The sequence below is a fragment of the Hypanus sabinus genome, chromosome 4, assembly GCF_030144855.1.
Source record: "Hypanus sabinus isolate sHypSab1 chromosome 4, sHypSab1.hap1, whole genome shotgun sequence".
In the NCBI taxonomy this organism is placed as follows: Eukaryota; Metazoa; Chordata; class Chondrichthyes; order Myliobatiformes; family Dasyatidae; genus Hypanus; species Hypanus sabinus.
In genome coordinates, this window is record NC_082709.1 from 23,523,274 (window position 1) to 23,540,382 (window position 17,109).

General features: G+C 40.1%; 1 protein-coding gene across 7 annotated transcripts in view; it reads right to left on the bottom strand.

Moving 5' to 3' along the window:
* myo3b (myosin IIIB) overlaps window positions 1-17,109 on the bottom strand; it is a 481,967-nt gene that overhangs the window by 277,906 nt on the left and 186,952 nt on the right. For all 7 annotated transcript variants that reach the window (XM_059966610.1, XM_059966606.1, XM_059966605.1 and 4 more), the window contains 4 exons: window positions 12,560-12,686; window positions 11,223-11,433; window positions 10,209-10,356; window positions 3,192-3,345 (listed from right to left, as the gene is read on the bottom strand). In XM_059966610.1, the coding sequence (XP_059822593.1) occupies window positions 3,192-3,345; window positions 10,209-10,356; window positions 11,223-11,433; window positions 12,560-12,686 (640 nt within the window). The remainder of the gene's footprint in view (window positions 1-3,191; window positions 3,346-10,208; window positions 10,357-11,222; window positions 11,434-12,559; window positions 12,687-17,109) is intronic.

A 17,109-nucleotide genomic window follows, 5' to 3' on the forward strand; every position in this document is an offset into this window, starting at 1 on the left:
GGGTCTGTGGACCCCTGGTTGGGAAGAACCCCTGTTCTAGGCCGAGAGATAAATGAACTGTAAGAGAACTGGTGGTTATGGGGATTAGGCAGTTAATTGAAATTGATGACAACAATCATACCATTAATAAACAGAGGAGCAATCTTCAGGGGTCACACGGCCTGCTCTATTTTCTAATGCTCGGATCACATTATGATGTCTTTAATAATGGATTTCAGCATCTGCCCAACTACTCCATAGATCTATACTTTCTTTCTTTCTCCTTGCTTTATTGATTTTTTTATACTCGCTGCTTTCCAATCCACAGGGAGCTTTCCAGAGTGGATCTAAAGAATTCTTAAGGTTTACCACTTGTATCTCTGGAGAGCTATCTAGTTTAGAGTGCTATGTGTAGATTATCAGGTGCAGGGAATCTGACGATTTTGACTCCCTTAATTTCTTCAATATGTTTCCTTACACCGATGAATAAGTTCTTGGCTGCCATTGATTGTTAGTGACCCCACTATTTCAATATGTTATGTCCTCTGCAGTGAGAACATACTCAATGCATTTGTTTATGAAAAATAAACAGGAAATGCTGGAAATGGCAGGTCAGGCAGCGCCTGAGCAGGGAGAAACACAGTTAACGTTACAGGTTAAAAACACAAAATGCTGGCAGAACTCAGCAAGCCAGACAGCATCTAAAGGGAGGAGGTAGTGACAACATTTCAGGCCAAAGCCCTGCATCAGGACATTACAGTTTGTTCAAAACTGGGCCAGAACTATCTCCAAGGGGTCTAAGATGTATTTTGTTACATTCTTCTTTTTACATAGTTACATAAATTTTCAAAATCTTTTTAAAAACACTTGCAATTTCCCTCATTTTCTACATTCTTGCCCTATCATTTTTGCTGATTCCTATAACTTTCACGATCTCCACTCTTCTTCATAGTATTCCTTCCTTTAATCTAGCATCTCTTTAGTTTGCCACAGATGGATAACTTCCAGTTAAGTTTATATTTCTCACTGGAATGTATTTTGCACATTCTTTGTGATCTTACAATCAATGATTTTTTTTCTATCTGATTTACTTCGCTTTTAAAATCACCTGTTTGACTGCATCTGTAACAAAATAAGGAATGGAGTATGATGGAGTTAATTCAATCTCAGATCCACTGTAGAATCTGGAATGGAACAGTATTAGTGCCCAAGATTTATCACCTCACAGGGAAATAACTTCCAATATATTTTTATTGATTCTTTTCTGTTCACTAGATGAATTATTATTTTCCTTTTTGTTACAGGCTAGATTATTTGTACTTCTGACTAGATTTCTCAGTCAATCTCACAGTCTTCCATTTTATACTTTCTTCACCTTATGGAAGTCCTTGACATTTTGGAGCACTGCTATTTGTCTTTTTGCTGAATACAAAACTTGTAACTAAACATTATTTAGCATTTCACTCTCTCTGTAATCAAGGGACTGATTGTTAAACTCTTAACCCTGATCATTTGTCCCCACTGTACCAGACAGTATGAAGACAAATGATCAGGGCTGAGAGTTAAAAACTCAAATGCCAGTCAACAAGTGAGACCTAGACTATTTTAGGCCTTAGTCATCATTTGTTACCTGAACGACCTACTATCTGGTACATGCAGAATTTCAATGGCAGATTTAATAAATATTTACACTGGAAATGTAGAAGCTATGTTTGTATATGTAACTCTGTGTATTCAAATCAAAGTTATATTCTCTATTATTAATGATGATTCTGCAAAATGCACTTTCCTTAATTCTGCCACAAAGCACAGCCATTTGGTTCCATATTCCCATGTCGGCACTAGCCATTTGCAACTTCCCTAACAATGACTCTGCTTTTGTGCTGACAAAAGGGAACTAACATTGATGCCTGCCAAGTGAATAATAGTATGGCCAAGTAAGAAAGAGATCCCCACTGCCTATGTCATGTGCCATCACAACATCCTGGGGGGGAATCACTGTTCACAGAACTATTTCAGCCAGTTCTATTCACACAATGGCAATCAAAGTCGACCAGAATCCGGAAGGCAACGTTGTAATATCTGTGCATGCTTCAAGAAACGCAAGTTGACAAAAAATGCGTTGATTTATTTACTTTCCCTGCCCCATCCCCAACATCAATTCCAAATGAAAGAATCTTACTCTCAAACTTCTGGGTGGTACTTCGCAAATTCTGTAAGGGTAAATTTTATTAGCCTAAATGGCCATAACATGGGATTCATTGCACTCCTTAGCTGAGCGCCTTGCCCATTGGATTGTTAAATCTCTATTAACTGCATGGCTCATATCAGCATAACAGAATATTCACCTTTTGGACACACCTCTACAACGATTGAGAAGGTCAGCACTGTCCAATTTGACTGGCTTCTCTGTCTTTGAATTCATTGTTTCTTCTCCCCACATTATGACTTATCGAAAGGATTCCCTGAACTAATTCAGGTCCTGTGATCCCTCACACTGAGAAAGCTAAGCATTAATGCTTCTGGAATGATATCTTGGGCTATGCATAACTATTTATTTATTTCACAAGAAATCTTCAATGAAGGCCAACTTGATGACAACATCACAAAAACGCAATTATTTTTATTTGTTTATGATTAAGGAGTGCACTAAAAAGGGAAGGAAGGAAGAAAGGGTCGAGTGGTGGGGTGGAAATACATCTCTACCAACGGAGGTTTAACATGCTCCTTTGCTCTGCTAGCCTGCTGGTCACCTGTGGGCAAGGTGTAGTACCTGCTTAGCTCCCCAATCAGAGTCAAGTGAAGCCATGGGAGCAGATGGGGGATAGTCATATTAGCAGCTGGTACATATCACAAATCCTGGTTATGCAACCAGATGCCAGACAGACAATCTCTGAAGAGTATTGATAATGGCTGGAGTCACCTGTCTTGTAAAGACACTGTCCAGAAGAGGGCAATGGTAAACTACTTCTGTAGAAAATTTGCCAAGAACATTCATGGTCATGAGACCATGATTGCCTTCGTCACACAATATAATGATGATAATGACTAAAACGGGTAAGCTAAAAATGTTGACACTGCCTTTCTCTATTGCTGCATCTTGATTCACCTTTTAACAACATCTCAAACTCCTCCCATCATCACTCAAACATCTCTTTGGGACACATTTTCTGTTAAACTCCTGTACACACATTACCTGATATTACTCTTACCAATTAGTGTTTGATCAGATGCTTTTGGAAATCGGCTTTCTTCATCAAGCAAAGACAATAAACCCATTGGTTTCTGAAGAAACATGTCCAGAATTGGTCGATTATCTTGGTATTCCACTTTTACAGCACCAATTCCCTCATTTTGGTATTCAGTCTATAAATAATCACAAGTAAAACACTGAGTTTTAAATAAAATTATCCCTCATGAGAAACCTCTCAAAACTATTATTTCTTTAAACATGCTCTCCTTTCAGCATGCAAATAATGAAATAAATCCAGAAAGAAATAGCAATGAAACAATTTTCACTAAGTTATGTCAAATCATATTTTCTATGAAGGATAAAGGCATTTAATTACTAGCTACAATCTTAAAAGATCAAAGAAAGTTTATAACTTAACTCCTTATTTACAATCAGTAGCTATTTTATTAGGTATCTCCTGTAGCTAATAAAGTGGCCAATGAGTACGTTTATGATCTTCTGTTGCTGTAGCCCATCCACTTTATGGTTCGACATATTGTGCATTCAGAGAAACTCTGCTGCACACCACTGTTATAAAATGTAGCTACTTGAGTTACTGTCCCCTTCCTGTCAATTTGAATCTGTCTGGCCATTCTCTCATTTTTGCTCACAGAACTACAGACTCCTGGATTTATTTTTTGTTGTTTTGCATCAATCTCTTTAAATTCTAGAGACTGTAGTGTGTGAAATTCTCATGTATTAATTTGGTCTGAACAACAACTGAACCTCTTGACCATTTCTGCATGCTTCTATGCATGAAATTGCTGCCATATAATTGGCTGATTACTTATTTGTACTAACTAGCAACTGTACTGTTGTACCTAGTTAAGTAGCTTATGTTCACCTATAATTTCACTCTCACAATAACTTAGGCCGTTGTAAATTTCACTAACAAAATACAGGTTATTACTTACTTAATAATAGTTACAACTTAATGCCAACAAATGTAAAAATAAGGTTGATTTAAATCTAATAATCAGAGCAAAATTATCTAGTAATTTGAAGAAAGAATTCATTTATAGCATGTTTCTGTAAAATTAAAATACTCATATATTGCTGAATTCACTTTGAACTTTAAAATACTGAGCCCAAGTTTTCTAAACTAGATGTAGTTCACACAAAATGATGCAAACTTTTCTCATGGGAATGATATTGAATTTTGGAAATATATACAGCTTGAGGAATATAAAATACATTGTACTTGTCAACTTGACCTACTTGACAACAGAAGTCCTTTGATTACCACCCTGGAGCCATGGAAATCATCATTTCTAATATCAGTCAAAAGTATCCTGTGCACATTCACAAAAGAACAGGATGAACTTTTGGAAACACTTTTTGAAAGTTAATTGTGAATTCTGCACTTTAATATGATATCCTTGCTATTGTGGTGGGTGGGGGGGGGGGGAATGCAAGACGAGATTCTACATGCTGTATTTAGGAAGCTAGAAAATAAATTACAAAGTAGGTCTACAGGATTGCTAGCCAGGCCAATGCTTGTCAGAATAGTTAGGATGAATATGATGTGGCTGGTGCTGTGAAGCAGGAGGGAGTGGTTCAGATTCTAGGGGCATTGGAACCAGTTCTGGAGGAGGTAGGACTAGTAAAAACACCTGAGCAGGATCAGAATCAAAGTTCCTCAGGGAATTGTTTGCCATTATTGTTGGGGAGCTTTAACCTAATATTTCAGAAGAATGGGAACTCATACAGAAAGATGGAGGAAAGCAAGACAGAGACCAAAGCAAAAGTTAGAAGAGTGGGGTACACAAAGATGCACAAAGATTGCTGCATTATAAGAGGTCAATGACTGTAAGGGCACTTTATCTAAGTACCCTTAGTATTCAAAACAAGGTCAGAAAACTTGTGGCACAAATCAGTACAAAGGGTGCAGTTTAATGGCCACTACAGAAATATGATTGCAGGGTGAAGATAAATAGGAATTCAATATCCAAGGGTATCAGCTAATATGGCAAGAAGAGAAGGGAGGTTGGGTAGCACTCTTAATTAGGATGAGATCAAGGCGATGGCGAAAGATGATGTCAGAACTAAGGAGCAGAATGTTGAATCCAACTAGGCAGCTATCAGGAATAGTAGAGAGGGTAACATCACTGATGGGAGCTGGTTATAGGCCACTGTGGTGAACTACATATACCTGTCTGGACACGCTCCCTGCTGACTGCTCCTGTGGCTCCTCCCACAGACCCCGGTATAAAGGCGATTGAGGCCTGAGCCCGGCCTCTCAGTCTCCAGGATGTAGTATGGTGGTCACTCACTGCTTGTTCCTTCTTCCAGTCAATAAAAGCCGATATCTCGTCTTACGTCTCAGAGTGAGTTATTGATGGTGCATCAGCCACAAAATAATAACGTTACAGTAGCACCGGCAACAAATGAAGAAATACCTGATGCATATAAGAATGAAGCAGCATGGGGGACCTTAGCTTGTACATAGACAGGACAAATCAAGTTGGTCAAGGCAGTCTTGAGGAGGACTTCATGGAATGAATTGTGTTAGTTTTCTTGAATAGCATGTTTCTAAAGTTACAAAGGAAAATGCTTTCTTCAATCTTTCCAGTGCAATGAAACAGAAATAATTAAATATCTTGTAGTTAGAGACTCTCTTGGCAAGAGTGATCACAGTATAATTGAATTTCTCATACAAATGAAGGGTGCAATAGTTTGACCTATTATGCCTAATCAAGGGAAATTACAAAAGGATGAGGAGGAGCTGGCTAATATACACTGGGAATACAGACTATATGGTGATTCAGTTGAGGAACAGTAAATTGAATTGAGTTGAATTGACTTTTATTACTTACATCATTCACATACGAGGGGTAAAAATATTTATGTTATGTCTCCGTCTAAATGTGCAATGCACAATTTATAGCAATTTGTAATAAGTAGTATGTACAACAGGACAGTCAATGGAGCTTAGAAATACAATTGTGTCAGCGTGAATTAATCAGTCTGATGGCCTGGCGGAAGAAGCTGTCCCAGAGCCTGTTGGTCCTGGCTTTTATGCTGCTGTACCTTTTTCCAGATAGTAGCAGCTGGAACAGTTTGTTGTTGGGGTGACTTGGATCCCCAGTGATCCTTCGGGCCCCTTTTACACACCTGCCTCATAAAGGTCACCAAAAGCATTCAGGTTAAAAGTCAGAACAGTCAGAGTGGGGAAAGCCAGCCTTGGATAACTACGGAAATAAAGAAAGGTATCAGACAAAAAGCTTATACATTGTAAGTTGCCAAAAGTAGTGGGAAGATTAGGAAAACTTTAAAAAGCAATAAAGAATCACCAAACAAGCAATAAGAAAATAGATTATGAAAGTAAACCTGCACAAAATATAAAAACATTTAGTATTTTTTAATAATTATACCAAGCAGAAAAGAGTACAGGTAAATATAAGTCCCTTGGAAGCTGAGAAGGGGAAATTAATACTGAGCAATGCAACAATGGTGAAGGCTTTACGTTACTATTTTGTCTCAGTCTTCATGGTGGAGCACACATCTTATACTCCAAAGAGAGATGTTATCGATAGGATGGGAGGTGAGGACCTTGATACAATTGTTATCACTAAAGAGGTAATGCTGAACAAACTACTGGGCCTAAAGTTAAATAGGTCCCCTGGTCTCAATTGGAAGGCATTCCATGGTACTGAAAAAAATTGTGTAAGTTATTGTAGAGGCAATTGTGCTGATTTACCCTTGGGCAGATCCCAGAGAACTGGAAGACAGCAAATGTCACACCACTCTTTAATAAAGGATATTGGCAAAAGGCAGCAACTATAGACCAGCTAGCTTAACGTCTGTAGTCAGAAAGATGCTTGAAGCTATCATTAAGGCAGAAACATTGAGACATCTATCAGGTAGACACAGCATAGATCCATGAAGAGCAAGTTCTGTTTGACCTGGAGTTCTTTGAGGATGCATATAATGATACATTGGATAGAGGGAAACAGGTGGATGTTGTTTTCTTGGACCTCAGTAAGGTGCTGCATAAAATACACATCCATAAGGATCCGTGAAGTTGGTAGTAATGTACTAGCATGGATAGATAACTGGCTAATCAATTTTAAGCAGAGTTGGGATGAGTGGGTGATTCTCTGGTTGGCAATTAATGGTCAGCAGAGTGCCACAGGGGTCAGAGCTGAGCCTGCAGATGTTCGTGATATATGTTAACAATTTGGAAGTGGAGACTGGGTGTGACATATTTAAGTTTGCTGGTGACACTTAACTGAGGGGAAACACAAATTGTGCAGAGGTTTCACGGAGTTTGTAGAGAGATATAGACAGGTTAAGTGAGTGGGAAAGAGTCTGGCAGGTGGAGTCAATGTTGGTAAATGCGAGCTATCCACCATGGAAGGAAAAGTAGAAGATCAGATTATTATTTAAATAGAGGAAGACTGAAGCTTGATGTTGGGCAGAGGAAATTGGGAGTGCTTGTGCATAAATTGCAAGAATGCTGGTCTGCAGGTGCATAGGTTATAAAGAAAACAAATGATTGTTGTCCTTCATTGCTAGAGGGGTTGAATTTGAGAGCAGTTATGCTGCAACTGTAAAGGGGCTGGTGAGGCTGCACCTGGAGCACTGTGTGGAGTTCTGGTCACCAGAAAAGATATACTGACTTTGCAGTGTGCAGAGCAGGTGCACCAGGTTAATTCTGGAGGTGAGCAGTTAGCCTTGAGGAGAGATTGAGCTGCTTGGGACTATACTCACTGGAATTCAGAAGAATGAGAGGTGATCTTATAGAAACATATAAAATTGAGAAAAGAATAGATAAGATAGAGGCAGATATGATGCTCCATTAGCAGGTGAGACAGGAACTAGGGAACATAGGCTCAAGGTTTGGGGGAATAAAATTAGGATGGAGATGAGGAGGAACTGCTTTTCCCAGAGCAGTGAATCTGAAATTCTCTCCCTGGGGAGGTGGTAAAGGCCTCCTCATTAAATATATTTAAGGCACAGTTAGATTTTTGTATAGTTGGGGAACCAAGTATTATAGGGAAAAGGCAAGTAGGTAAGCTGAATCCACAACTAGATCAACCATGATCTTATTGAATGATGGAGCTGGCTCAAGTATCCAGATGGCTGCTCTTATTCCTATTTCTCATGTTCTTGTGTTTACATGGGGAGCTCAAAGCTCACTAAGAAAACGAGTACCTCTGTCCTCCATAAAACCTGAGTGACATTTTCAAGCTCCGCACCTAAGTGCTGGCACCACATCTGATTCAGCTCATAGTATTTCAAACACTTTTTCATATTTCCTCTTGACACAGGAGGTTAGTACGACACTAAGCCTCTGGCAGACCCGGTAGTGCTGCCTTAAATGACATGAAATTTATTGAATATACGTATTCAACCCGTGAATGCTTGCCTTTTTGCATTATTTTGTAAGTTACAGTAGTTTTGTGTCCTTGCACTGACGTGAAATAAGTTGCATCTCATACATGTCAATGATACTAAATTTAATTCTAATTCTGAGCATACCTATTGATCTTATTCTTCTCCCTCAATTCCCTCTTTCCATCAACTCTTTGCTTCACAAGGGCGCCATGGTAGTGCTGCACTTAGGGCCACCCTATTATACCTTAGGCGTTTTGGAGTTCGATTGTGGCACCATCTGTAAGGAGCTTGTACATTCTTCTCATGAGCCCTGATGGTTTCTTCCCACAGTCCAAAGATGTACCAGTTTGTAAGTTAACTGGTCATTGTAAATTGTCCTATTATTGGTTGGCATCTGTCTGTCTCGAAGGACAATGGGTGATGATGATCATCATCGTAACCCTGGGTGGAAGGTATGGAGATCCAGAGATGCCCAGTCATCAAGATCCCCCTCTCAGCCTCACCAGTGCAGTCCAAAGGAAAGCTTATGAAGCAATACGCTTGGGTCCAGCTTGGCTGCAGGAGCTGCTGGATGGATATTCAATGTCGCCCAGCCACCTCAGGGGCTCCGCTCTGGATTTGCTGTCTGGGTTTACTCCCGTAGCCTTGGTCTCTCCCGAGGCTGCCCACAAGGCAGTGGGGCTAGTTACCCATAGCTGGGGATCTGGTTCACAAGCACCAGGGCGTGTCCACACACCGGTGTGTGTACAGGGGCCAGATATCCTCCTCATCCTCTGTAATTCAGCCTGAGTCCAAGAGGAGTTCAGTTTCCGTGTGTCACCAGCAAGGAGGCATTACATGAGACTTGCTGTTGGAGAAGCTGTGCACTGGCAGGGAGACACTTACACATTCAGCTCTCCTTTTCGCGAGACTGCTAGCCAGTGGTGGGAGCTGCAAGTGAGAATGATAGGCACTACCCACTACACCACTAGAAGAGTCACAACAACCATTTTGACGTTATTAAACTGGTGTTAGTCCTATTATTAAGCTAGTGTTAAATAGGTGGGTTGCTGGGTGGTGAGGCTTGTTGGGCTACAAGGGCCTGTTCCCTGCAGTTTGTCTAAATAAATAAACAAAAAAATATCCTATCACCATTCACTGCAACAGAAGCAATAAACATTGCAGCATGTCTTTGGGAAACTGGAGTATCTGCATACATTCAACAAAACCTCTGAGATAACTCTATCCATACAGTGCCAGGAGTCAGGATCAAACTCACGTCACTGAAATTTTCAATATGCTCCCAGGTGACCGTACCATCCAGATCTGTAACTTTTCCAGTACCAGCTGTTACACTGTTCACCCAAACCCATCATCGTTCCACACCACGGAAATGCAAAGTGCTGACTGTTTCGAAACAAGGATATTCCTCCTAATCTCAGCAATGATATTCTCAACTAGCTCACATTTATTCATAGCTCAGGTACAATCACAGCAATGGAATCAATGAACCACAATTCAGTATCAATTTAGGTCAACGAAGTATTAATTCAGCTGTTTGGGCAGTGATGGTGTTTCGTTATAATGCACACAGGAAGCATCCTTTCTTATATCGAAAAAACCCTCCAAAGTTTACTATTGCCTTAGAGACTTCTGATTACCTCTTAATTTTACTGACCTGTTCAAGAGCGAAGATGTGTTGGTTGAAGTAAAATTGGATTTGTTCATTGGCAATATTGATACACAGTTGCTCAAAGGAATTCTTCCTGAAGTTCTCAAATCCAAAGATGTCCAGAATCCCCACATTCATCCCACTTTCAGAATCGCTAAGGGAAATTCGAGTTCAACAATTGTTAAGCAACATGTAAGAAAAGTCTAGGAAAGATTGTTATGACCACAAAGGACTGGAACTATGGATAAGCCCCTTTGTAAACTTAACATCAGCTCTCTTTAGTATCTTATTTCAAATGAGATTTTAAAATACCCCAATTATCCCATCTCCTTGTATAATTAAAATTCAAGCCGGCTTGCATTCACAGGAATAAAATAATGGCATGTAACAAATTTCACAAAAATAGAAGTTAATTATCAAATGTGATTTCACTCTGTAATTTACATCAAAGCTCGTCAAATCTGAGTATCAAGCAGTGACTATTTTTCTCATCTGTTCCTTTCTGTCACATAGTAACCCAGCTGGCAATTTATTAGTTCAAGAAATCAAAAATCACCACCTTAGATGATTCTGCAGTACAGGATGTCACTTAGCTGACATTAACATTTGAAACAAGAAGAAGGACTGTAAAGTATGTATAGTGTCCACACTGAACAACTTCAGTATGTACAGTATTTACATTTATCTCACACTACACAATATACCATTTTGGAACAACTATTTGGTTCAGTCAGAAGATTATTAATTAATCCAGGTCAAATAAACTTACAAATTTTAACATATGTATGTTTAAATGAGACAAGGTTTGGTTGGCACTTAATATAATAACATCATTCTTTTTTACAGTAAAGCTTTTCTTTTCTCAATCACAGCACCATAATGGCAAGGGGATGATTAGTGTTTCTCCCTTCCTCTTTAAGAGCAAAAACAGTTTTCCAGAAAGTTTAGTTTTATCATAAAGACCTTTTCACATACTTTTCACAATTCAGCACATTTTTAATATATAATTCTTTCACCTACCATACACTTTTGTCAGGTTGAAGAAGGGTATTAATGCGGTTTACAATCCAGCTGAAGAGCCTCCCGTATAAGGCCTTTGACATGGCATCTCTGACGTCAGATGCCTCATCCACAGTATTTGTGCGAACTATTGTTTCCCCACGGGTCACAACACAATGAGAAGTAAGTGCTTCTTGAAACTCTTCAGGCCCAATACCAAGTAGAGCTGCAGCTGGAAGAAACCCATAGTTCTGAAAGTTATTTCCTCTTGTGTCTACTGTAGTTTTACCACATGATGCTCAGAAGGATCAATGAGGTTGAATTTCAAAACATGAGCTTGCTTTTTCCCACCAACCTCCCTTGACCCCACAACTCATTTCCACCAACTGCAGAGGAACCTGGCTCTGGAATGTTATGTTACTGAATGAAAATCAGAGTCACTTGATAGAGTTAGAGTCCCCAGAAGTAAGTGTAAAATCTGTGCAAAATCCTTCCAGAATGGTTTCACAAACTGACTTACATGAATGACATCAGATTTTTAAAGGGACATTAGTCTGTGCGGGGAGATCGGCATAAACTCCATTACTGTTACTGCCAAGAGTTCTGAGATTATAATTGGCTCACTTCTGAATTCCCTGCACCCTTACGAAGTCAAATTAGCATTTGATGTTCATCATGGTTTATGTTTTATTACTTGGAGAAACATGTGGAAGAAGACGAAATCCATTGAAATTAATTTATCAACACTTGCATTCTTAAGATATCAGAAGCAGTGGAGTCCTTACAGAAAGCTGGACTTAACCCACTCTAAAGGCAAGAATCAGTATCCTGAATATGTCCGGTTCCTCAAATATTCTTTACCAAGCATAATGGTGCTGATCTCCTGTGTGACCTGCTGCTTAGCAGACTAAAATGGCCGTGCTTTGACAGCAGCTGTCAAAGTCACCAATACCCTTAACAGTTTCTGCTTTAGTTCTTTCCAGAGATGTAAAACTGTTTTGATCTCCCCAAGCTAAATACATAAAACCCTTAGATCACAAAAGCAGCCACTTGCATTTCTAACCAACAAAACTTTGCTCTTTGATTTGTCTTGCAGCTGAGAAGACTGGAGTTACCCAGAATAAGATGAGGAAAAATATCTTCCCTCATATGATCGTGAGTGTCTTGTGATCTCCACCCTAGGGGGCTTTGGGATGTTGAATATATTGATAGTAAGTATTGATATTTTGGGGTACTAATGCTGAGCTGGGTACATGGAAATTTAGAGAATGCTTTCACAGTTACATAGTCTGTTCCTGCTCTCATTTCTTATGATATTCAGTACAGTTCAATAGTGACCCCTGGGGGGAAAAACTTACTGTTTTCTAATGGCTTGGCATCAGGAATTTCACTTTTATCCATCTGATGTTTCGAGGCTCTGGATGCAAATTCAATGTTTCCAGTATTTAGGATTGCAGCAAGCACTCTGTACACAGAATGAACCTCCTGAAAAGAGAGATAGTTCAGTTATGCAAAGTGCAATGATTTAAAAGCTTCCTGTTCAATATATATACTGCCTTCTGATGAAAAGCCAATCACTACCGACTCAGATGAATTATGTGAGAGAGCTTTTTACTGTTACAAGTTAATGAGCTTTCCTCCTGGCATATACCCTGAACTTTGGATACATTTATTGATAGTTTGCAAGAATTACAAGTAGCGTTCTTTTCAAACTCCTATAATTCATGGTCATAGAAAAATATAAATAATAGGAGTCTGAGCTCCCCATGTTCTCAAACACAGACTTTGTATTTCATGAATGGGATTAAAATGCTTTAGGTTAAGCAATACCTATATTATAGAAATATTTTTAACTGGGGGTTGTGTTATCCACCTTTTCAAAAAGCATCATCGTGCTGTCAATAACACTACTCCATTGAACCTACATAATATTTTAAATGGAACATGGTACACTAGTAACACACAAAATGCTGGAGGAACTTAGCAAGGCCAGGCAGCATCAATGGAACTGAACAAACAGTCGATGTTTCAAGGCGAGACCCTTCTTCAGGACTGGAAAGGAAGGGAGAAGATGCCAGAGTAAAAAGGTGGGGGGAGGGGAGGGAGGACAGCCAGAAGGTGATAGGTGAATAGGAAAGGTAAAGGGCTAGACAGGAAGGAATCTGATAGGAGAGGAGAGTGGACCAGAGGAGAAAGGGAGTTAGGAGGGGACCCAGTGGGAGGTGATAGGCAGATGAGAAGAGGCCAGTGTAGGGAACAGAAGAAGAGGGGAGGGGGAGGAATTCTTTTTTTGGTCAGTAGAAATCGATATTCATGCCATCAGGTTGGAGGCTGCCCACACAGTATATAAGGTGTTGCCCTGAGCGCTGGGGGCGACATCATTTTGGCACAATATGCAACCAAGAACTGACATGTCGGAACAGGAATAGGAATCGGAATTAAAATGTTAGGCCATCAGGATGTTCCACTTTTGGCGAATGAAGCAGAGGTGCTCAATGATGCGGTCCCCCAATTTACAATGGGTCTCTTCAATGTAGAGAGGGCCACACTGGGAGCACCGGACACAATAAATGACCCCAGCAAATTCACAGATGAAGAGTTGCCTCTTGTTTGTGACCCTGAATGGAGATGAGGGAGGAGGTGAATGGACAAGGTGTAGCAATTAGGCTGCTTAAGGGATAAATGCCAGTAGAAAGATTAGTTGGGAGGGATGAATGGACAAGGGCTAGAGAGAGCAATCCTTGTGGAAAGCGGAGGTTGGGGGGGGGGGGTTAAAGATATGTTTGGTGGTAGGATCTCTTTGGAGACAGTGGAAATTGTGGAGGATGATGTGCTGGATGTAAAGGCTCATGGGGTGGTAGGTGAGATCAAGGGGAACTCTATCACTGTTGAGGCAGCGGAAAGATGGAGTGAGCACGGATGTTCAGGAAAGGGAGGAGAAGTGAGTGAGGGCAGTAGAGGTAGAGGAAGGGAAATCCTTCCTTCTGTCCAACAATTGCAACACAGCGACAAACAAACAACGGCTGCAGCCTGTATGAACTGAAATGAACTTTAGATTTCCATCGGACAATTCATTATCCTCTAGTCAACGATAGAGCTTCTTTCTTATTGATTATTATTATACCCGCACTTTTAGGTTTAGTATCCTCTGATGTCCTGGAAAGAAAAGCCACATAAACCACAGGGATAATGGTGTTGAAGGAACTAAGAAAAGGGAATAGCATTTTTACAGGTGGGAAGATTAGTAGTTAACTATTACACCAGTATCCAAAAGACTTGGACTATATGACGGAAGCCTATTCAGATCTCCATGAAAGCTGGGAAATTAAAATGCTGTTGCAAAACTCTGAAATAAAAAGGCATTTAAGAATATACACAGATGGTTCCAAAATTCTATTTGGTCCACTCATGTCAGGGAAGGAATTCCTACAGAACTGGATCTACTGTTCAGATTCCAGGTCATTGTAGCTGTCTCTTTAATCCACTAAGAAATGGACTATCAAGCCATCCAGTTTAAGAACAATGAAATACAAATATTCAATGCAAGCCTTCCCAGCACTACTCATAGTCATGAATGAAAGCAAAATTATTACAAGAATTACAGATATTCTCTTCACTTTAGGAGGGAGGGAAGCAGGGAAGGAAGGGAGGAAAATCTCACAGTACAGGGGTCAAAGCTGTTCCTAAAATGTAGTTTGTGCCTTCTAGCTCCTGTACCTCCTCCCTGATGGAAAGCATGTCCTCGATAATGGGGGTCCTTAATGACGGATGCCACTTTTCTGAGCCATCACCTTTTGAAGATGTCCTCAATGCTGGGGAAATTAGCACCCATGAAGGAGTTTGCTGAGATGCAACCCTCTGCAGCTTGTTTTGATCCTGTATAGTGGCCCCTCCATATCAGACGGCGAAGTAACCAATTAGAATGCTCTCCATGGTACATCTGTGGTGACATTCCAAATCTCCTCAAACTCCTAATGAAATCTAGCTGCTGGCACGTCTCCTTTGTAATTGCATCAATATGTTGGGCCCAGGACAGATCTGCAGAGAAGTTGACAACCAGAAACTTGAAACTGCTCACTCTTTCCACCGCTGATTCCTCAATAAGTACCAGTGTGTGTTCCCTCGACTTCTCTCTCCTCAAGTCTAGAATCGATTCCTTGGTCTTAATGAGGCTGACTACAAAGTTGTTGCTGCAACACCACTCAACCAGCTGATCTCTCTCCTATCCAGTACGGATAAAAGATGAAAGTTGGTTTACTTTTCTACACATGCTGCCTGTTGACACTTTCTGTATCATTATCAATATGGCACTGGAATTAAACATCGTTGAAACAATTTTTACATACATTTATCATTTCAAACAGAACCATCTGGATGCAATTTGATTAATTTGCTTCTTGGAGACTTTCTAGTTTCCACAGAAATAATTCATTATTTAACATTTATATTAGCATCCACTCAATGTTTGAAGATAACCTTTCACAGAGATTGATTTTAATTTCACAATAAATCAGCAAGTCTAAAATTTCACAGTAAAATACAATTGGAGATGTCTAAGCTTACAGCAGGGATTCCCAGACTTTTTTGGGTTACAGCTCCCCCAGTTCCCAGACCACATCCCTTCCCTTTCTGGCCATTACATTAAAACAATAAAAAATTTTGACTTACAATGCACATTGAAAAAAAATCAGAACTGCAAATTCAACACAGCGACAAATAATTGCAAAAATGTTGTTGTAACAACAATCTTGCACTCAGCATCGGTAAGACCAAAAATTTGATTGTGGACGTAGAACACAGAACATAGAAATCTACAGCGTATTACAGGCCCTTCAGCCCACAATGGTGTGCTGACCACGAAACCTACTCTCGAAACTGCCTAGGATTTTCCTACTGCATGGCCCTTTATTTTTCTGAGCTCCATGTACTTATTTGAGAGTCCCTATTGTATCTGCCTCTGCCACTGTTGCTGGCGGTGTATTCCATGCGTCCACCACTCTCTATATGAAAAAGCTTACCTCTGACATTCTCTTTGTCCATATTTCCAAGTACCTTAAAACTGTGCCCCCTCATGTTAGCCACTTCAGCACTGGGAAAAAGCCTCTGGCTATCCACACGATCAATGCCTTTCACCATGTTATACACCTCTATCAGGTCACTTCTCAACCTCTGTCGCTCCAAGTAGAAAAGGTCAATCACTCTCCCTATTCACAAAAAGCATGCTCTCCAATCCAGGCAACATCCCTGTAAATCTCCTCTGTACTCTTTCTATAGTATCCTAATCTTTCCTGCAGTGAGGTGATCAGAACTTCAGGAAGGGGATGTCGAGAAAGCAGAGACTAGTCCCCCTCAAGGGCTGAGCAGTGAAAAGGGTAAGCAGTTTCAAGTTCCTGGGTGTCAACATCTCTGAGTTTTTATCCTGAGCCCAACATAAAATTACAAAGGTGGCATGAAAGTGGCTATATTTCATTGGGAGTTTAAGTCTTGGTATGACACCAAAGACTCTCACAAGTTTCTACAAATGCACAGTGGAGATCATTCTAATGGGATGCATCACCAACTGGAATGGAGAGGTGGCTACATAGGATCTGAAAAAGCTGCAAAAACTCAGCCAGCTCCATCATGGGAACTTGCCTTCCCAGCACAGAGGACTTATTCAAAAGGCGATGCTTCAAAAAGGTGGCATCCATCATTGAGGACTCCCATCACCCAGGACATGCACTCTTCTCATTGTACCATCAGGAGGAGGAGCCTGAAGACACACTGAATGCCTTAGAAACAGCTTCTTTCCCTCCACCAACAGATCTCTGAATTGCCAGTGAACCAATGTACACCACCTAATGTTTTTTGCTCTCTTCTTACACTAATTATTTAATTTTTAAAATATATTTCTTATTGTATATAATAG